Source organism: Tupaia chinensis, unplaced genomic scaffold (genome assembly GCF_000334495.1).
Source record: "Tupaia chinensis unplaced genomic scaffold, TupChi_1.0 Scaffold000340_1, whole genome shotgun sequence".
NCBI lineage: Eukaryota > Metazoa > Chordata > Mammalia > Scandentia > Tupaiidae > Tupaia > Tupaia belangeri.
In genome coordinates, this window is record NW_006159834.1 from 2125862 (window position 1) to 2132817 (window position 6956).

Sequence of the window (6956 nt, forward strand, 5' to 3'; positions counted from 1 at the left end):
GGAGGCCCAAGGAGGCCCGGAGGGCGCGGGAGGGCTCGGCCCTCGCCTGGCATTCCGAGCTGGTCCAAGCGGGGCTGCTGACGCTGCGACGGTTGTCTGCATCAGACTTTAAAGTTTTTTATTTTTAAATTTCATGATGGCTGGTTTACATGTAATCAGTATATATCTTTGTGGACTGCACTGTCGTTTTTAAAGGCATGCATATGAGGGACAGTAATCAAATCTTAAGATATAGCCACTTCACATCATATTTTTAAAATATGCGTTTATTTACTTAATCTATTTAATTTGTTGTGATTTTCAAGTGGCAAGGTCCAGGACTCATACACTGGTCGGCCTTGTGAGAATCAAGTGTCTCAACCACCACACCACCTGCTGGCCCTATGTCATATAATTTTATTTGTTTATTTATTTATTTTTGAGAGATTTTTGCTATTGGTCAAGTGAGCTCCCTGGAAAGACAGAGATAGACAGAAAACAGGAAATTCACCCCCACCCCGCCACGGCCACCCTACAATCCCTTCTCCATTCTCAGAATTTCGGACACACACATATATACACACAGCCCTGGCGACAGTTTTAAGTGGGCCCGGTCGCAGAGCCCAGCACTCTAACCCTTATGCCACATGCTAGCCCCCTTACATCATATTTTTGAATGTGCAGTTTAGATTTAGAGTTTTGATTTCTTGACTCTGTTTATGTGAGTCTCCAAATCCTGTGTACTTCTTATAAAGAAATACTTAATTTTTAAATTTGTTATTTTTTAATTTGACCAGAGAGGGAAAGTGAGAAAGTAAGCTGCCAGGTTTGGGACTCAAACTGCCTCCCCTGTGGGAGTCCAGCATCCTAGACACCGTACCACCTGCAGCCCTAATTCTGTATTTCTAACCTCCAGCTGTCTTTTTTTTTTTTTTGTAATCCTGTGTATCTCACAGACCTTGCTATCCCTTAACCAGAAAGGCATATATATGTACTGAAATGAAACATTTTTTTTTTTTTGGAGAAGGTATGTACACTCAAAGCACTTTCCTCCTCATGGAGAATGATGCCATACCCAAATCCCTTGTCAAACCAAGAATCCCTCCTCCATCTGTCCCGTCTTTTGGGCTTTTGGGGTATAACTGTACACTTGCCCATTTCTCTGGGACTCCATCTCTTGGTCAGCCATGTGGAATCTGGCTGCCTTAACCACCAGGCCATAGAGCTGGCAACTAATCACTTATTTGCTAATTTTTTTATAAGTTGTTAAATCCTTTACATGAACAGACTCCTTTATCTCTATGAAATCTGTCTGTTATCCCTGGTATTCCTTGTTATAAAATCTGTCTTATATGGGATCTGACCGCCTTAATCTCCACATCACCTGCTGGAACCACCATTTTTTTTTTAACTTTTATTTTTTAACTTCTGTGTCTTTTAAGAGGATTTTTTTTTCTTTTTTGGAGAGGTTTTTGCTATAGGGCGCGTGTGCTCGCCAGAAAGACAGAGAGAGACATAGAGACAGAAAGCGAGAAATCACCACCCAGAGGGGATGGTCACGCCGCAATCCCTTCTCCTCCATTCTCCTCTCGGGATCTTGGGCACGCATGCACATGTGCCCGGCGTGAGTTTTAAGCCACCGGGTCAAGGAATTTTTTAAAAGAGTAAGGTCTATTTTCATTACCTCTTTCATGCTGCAAAAACAAACACAATTTTTTAAAAAAACTTTTTGAAACTTTTTTTAAGTTTAAAAAACTTAAAAATCTAAGTTTTTATTTATTCATTTCTTCAGTAAGATTAAAAGAGACAGAGAAACAAACAACCTCTAACAGGTCTTCACATTGCAATTCAACTCCAGGTTCTGCCAGCCCAGGTTATGGGCCCTTGTGTGTGTCCAGTGTATGGAGAGAGGCCCTGATTCAATTCTGGCACCTTCCCATATGGGTTCAGTTACATTACACTGCATTCCTGGCTGCCAGATTAATAATTATTCATTTCAGTTGCATTTTGATACATATGGGTCTTAAGAGAAACACAGTTATTTCTGTTTTTAAACTGAGTATCTTTTATTGTTAGTACAGATCAGCAAGATTTTTACTGTACTGATTGTCACCAGTTCTCAGCAGTTTTCTTTAGTGTACAAGTTATGAATCCTAACTTTTATTCCTTTATTATTTGTTGACTCTTCTATTCTCTCCTATCTTTTCTTCAATATCTGTGTTGCTTAGACTATACTAATTTTCTCAGTACAGTTCTTGAATTAAAAAAAAATCGGACTTCAAGTAGACTATGTTGTTTGATATTATGATTGCTTGAAATTTGTTTCTTGGATTTGTAAACCTTTGTTTAAAGTCATACAATCAAGAAATATTTACTAAGTTCCAAGTATGTGGGAAGGCAAGGATATAGTATTATTTACCTCCTGTAAACCCATATTCAGTTTCTTTCTAGAAATTTACATATGCTATCCTCTGCAAATAGTGTGTGCTATTTCAAAATATAAAGCAATGATCATATGAAGATGAAAATTAGCCCAAATATAACTGACATTTTTAAAAAAGGCATATTTATTTCTTCCGTGAGAGAGAGAGAGAGAGAGAGAGAGAGAGACTTTAAGCAGGGTCTTTATGCCACGATGCAGCCCCCACCCTGGGCCAACCTGGACCACAGGAATGTGCATGCATGCCCAGTGTGTACGGGGGCTAGAACCTGAACGCAGGGTTTCCTGAGTGGGTCCTCCATCACAGAGCAGCAGTACCACTGGCTGGTCCTGTAACTGCCATTTTTATCCCAACCAAATATGATTAGAAACCAAAAGGCTTTTATCTTTTTTTTTTTTAATTTTGCATATATTTCTATTGTTCAGTAATTCCAGTTCTACAGGTTCTTATATTTAATATATATTAATTATTTGATCTCACATCAGAATTTTCTAAATGTAATAAATTTTGTGGCTAGCCATGAGTTCTGAAAATAGAGTCTCAACAATTGAAGGTATTAATTATGTGTATTTTGAGTGTTTTTTCTCTGAACTCCTTGGAAACCTCTCTTGTGTGCCAATGATAGGATTTTATCCTTATAGGTGGTTTTGCTCCGTTTCTTTCTTCGGCAACCAGAGAAAGTGCTTTTACTGTTGCCTCTACCACAGAGACAGTGGCTCCAGGTCCAGGACACTATAATGTTTCAGAAGCACAGGTAAATTTATGAAGTTATTTCCTCTAATGGACTAAATTGTCACTTGCCATATTTAATTTTTCCTTATGCTTTTCAGTCTGTATTTTGTAATTTGAAAAATGGTGAGTGCATTCAATGTTGTTTGCCTTACTAGGTTTTCTTTATATATTCTGTAAGACAGAAAACATTGCTATATGATGCATGGTTCTTGGAATGTGAGAACAGGACTCTTGAATAAATGATGGCTCATGAAAGTTGTGCATGATCAAAGTTTACAGAAGAGGAATGGCAGGCTGGCTCCATGGCTTGGTGTTTAAGGCAGCAGGATTCAGCATGGCCAGCTGTGCAGTTAGATTCCCATACCCAGTGGCTTTAGAAACACACTGGGCACTTGTGTGTGCATACCCCAAAAAATCCCAAAAGAAGGGAGAGAGGAAAGAGAAGAGATTGCGGCATGACCATTCTCCCATGGGATTGCTGTCTACTCTCCTCCTCTCTGGCAAGCACATACAGATACAGCCTCTAGCAAAAAAAAAAAAAAAAAAAAGGAAAAAGGAAAACAAATAGGAGAAGGATAAGAAGGATGGCAATAAAGTGAACTGTGTGTGTGTGTGTGTATGTGCGTGTGTGTATGCCATACTGTAAAGCTATAGCCATTATCTCTCATCCGTCTCCCATTTTAGTACAGTCTGAAGAGTCTGTGACTTGAATATCTTTAATGGTCCATTCAGGTTCAGAAATAGTGGATCTAATTTCAGTATTCTCATAGTCATAAATACCTTCTTTTGTTCTTTTCACATAAATTTTGCATTCAAACAGAGCAGCGTCTAGCTGAACCCAACAGACCTTTAAATTGCCTCGAAGAGGCCAGGTATGGTCCTTGTTGAAATATGCAATATAAATTCAAATTGTAGATTGACTTACATGGTCTTAGAGCCTAAGTAATAGCTTTCAAAGAATCAAAATTTGAAATAGTCTTCTCTTTTTCCATTATTTTACTTTGTGTTCAACTTGTAATGTTAATTTTTTTTTCCAAAATAAATAATTGAGATATATTTTTATATAGACCTAAGCTCCTTAAAGTTAGTAATTCTGATCTTATTAAAACAGTAATCTAGGGACCAGCAGTTAGTGTAATGGCTATGTCGCCGGACTCCCACGTAGTTGACCGCGGTTCAAGTCCCTGACCCGGTGGCTTAAACTCACGCCGGGCACGTGTGCGTGCGTGCCCAAAATCCTGAGAGGAGAATGGAGGAGAAGGGATTGCGGCGTGGCCATCTCCCCTGGGCGGGGGGGGATTTCTCACTTTCTATCTCTCTGTCTCTGTCTGTCTGGCGAGCGCATGTGCCCTGTATCAAAAAAATAAAAACCTCTCAAAAAAAAAAACCAGTAATCTAGTAGTGAATTGGTCATGTCAAAATAGAATTTGAATCTTTTTTTTTCTTTTTAAAATTTGTTTCAGGGCATATGTGCTCACCAGAGACAGAGAGGGAAAAGGAGAAACCACCCCTCAGTGAAGTGTAGACATGGCACAATCTCTTCTCCATTTCTCAATCTTGTTGGGATTTTGAACACACAGACACACATGTGTCCAGCATATTTCTCAAGGCATAGGGTCTGGGACTTGAACTATGTGGGAAGTCATGTGGGATCCTTTTCCCTTAACCACTAGACTACAGGGCTGTACGAAATTTGACTTGTCTTTTAAAAAGGAGACCTCCAAGGGACCAGTAATTAACGTAATGGCTATGTCACTGGACTCCTGTGTAATCAACCACTGTTCGAGTCCCAGATCCCGGCGGCTTAAACTCACTCCGGGAGTGTGTGCATGTGTGCCCAAGATCCTGAGAGGAGAATGGAGGAGAAGGAATTGCGGTGCGGCCACCCCCCCCAGCGGGATGATTTCTTGCTTTCTGTCTCTTTGTCTCTCTCTGTCTTTCTAGCAAGCGCTCACGCCCTATAGCAATAAAAACCTCTCAAAAAAAAAAAAAAAGAGACCTCCATTGTGTATTTATTTTTGTTTAGAGAGCATTGCATTTTACTTCTGCACTACCGTTCTGTCCCTGTATAATTCTTTTTTTTTCTTTTATTTGAGAGGTTTTTGCTATAGGGCTCGTGCGCTCGCCAGACAGACAGAGACAGAGAGACAGAAAGCGAGAAATCACCCCTCAGGCGGGATGGCCACACCACAATCCCTTCTCTTCCATTTTCCTCTTGGGATCTTGGGCACGCACGCACACACACATGCGCCTGGCGTGAGTTTAAGCCACCGGGTCTGGGACGTGAACTGTGGTCGACTACATGGGAGTCCAGCGACATAGCCATTATGCTAACTGCTGGTCCCACCTGTATAATTCTTAAAGGCTGAACAAAACTGAATAAGATGCAAATAATAGGTAGGCGCTGTTAATTGTGATTATGAAAAATTGACATGTGAAAGGACTATTGATAAATCAATATTTAAAAAAAATTAGCTAGTTAATCAAATGCCAGCCACTCTTATGAATCAGTTTTGGAATAATTGCCTTATAGCCATTTGTAGGAAAGTAGATGGCAGAATTTTATCTGAATTAACTGGCAGTTAAATCAGCTAGTCAGTTGACAGTTTCCTGATTCTGGAGAATCTAAATATTTATTATGGAGAACCATAGAAGATTCTTTCCAGTGCAGTAAACAATGTTTGAAATTAATATAACCATAAAACCAAAGTTTTGCTGGTAAGCTTACATAAACTTCCCTGGGAATGACCAAAATGTTACTCATGAAAATAAATAATCCTAAGCAAGCTTGGAATGTTTGCTTTTACCTGTAATATGAATGCCAGCATTTCTAAAAGATCCTTTCAAAGGTACAGATTTTTCAGGGGACTACAAAACATATATCCTTTATTTCTCTCCAGCTTTGGAAATTCCTGTCTCCAGTTTATATTCTAAAATCAAGTTTTGTTTCTTTCTCTTAGAGTGCCCTAAGTACAGTAAATTTTAGTTTGAGTTTGAAGTGAAAACTGACAAGTATAACTATCATTTCTTACTATCCTCCGTTACTAGAACTATGTCTTCAGTCAAAGGTCTTAACTTTCTCAAGTCGGATTTTTAAACCGTTTGTTCATAACAATATTAAATATTACCAAGTAATAATTAATTATAAAGTATTTCTTTTTATTGTTTCATAAGATTTTTTTCTCTCTAATTTAGTACAATATAAAAGGAGGCCATAGTCTACAAAACCGGGAGAAACGCTTTAAGAAGTTTATTTCAGATAATCCAGGACCAGCGAGCTATGATCAAGATTATCCTAAAAGACTGGGTATCATGAACAGAAAAGTACTAGAAGCAAGAGAGCACTTTCAATCAGTATGTCGCCATTTTACATTATGCCTGTAATGACATCTCTCTTAGTTAAAATGAAATAGTAAAGACTTAAGATTTTAAGTGATGTTGTATATTTAAGAAGCCTTACTGTAAAAATGAATAGATCTGTTAGTATCCGTTTTGCAGTTAGTTTATAATGAAGTGAATTCTGAATGAGGTTTATAAACTTCAGTTTTTAGCTATATTTGTATCTAATTTCATCTTTGCTTTTGATAAATCTGTAATCACTTTCAATGTCTATGGCGAGTAGAGAGTAAGGGAGATTTAAATAATCATCCCAGTGCTTTTACTTATATATAGCGGAAACTCTGTGTTAAGTACATATAATAATAGCAAATAGTACTATATTTATTTATTTATTTATTTTTTGAGAAGTTTTTGCTATAGGACGTGTGCACTAGCCAGAAAGACAGAGAGAGAGAGACAGAAAGT

At 38.4% G+C, this 6956-nt stretch overlaps 1 protein-coding gene across 1 annotated transcript in view; it reads left to right on the forward strand.

The window, feature by feature from the left end:
* The window catches only part of STPG2 (sperm tail PG-rich repeat containing 2), a 404777-nt gene that overhangs the window by 423 nt on the left and 397398 nt on the right, over window positions 1–6956 (forward strand). Inside the window, exons 2-3 of the mRNA XM_006152182.1 lie at window positions 3062–3174; window positions 6348–6506. Of these exons, the coding sequence (XP_006152244.1) occupies window positions 3062–3174; window positions 6348–6506 (272 nt within the window). The remainder of the gene's footprint in view (window positions 1–3061; window positions 3175–6347; window positions 6507–6956) is intronic.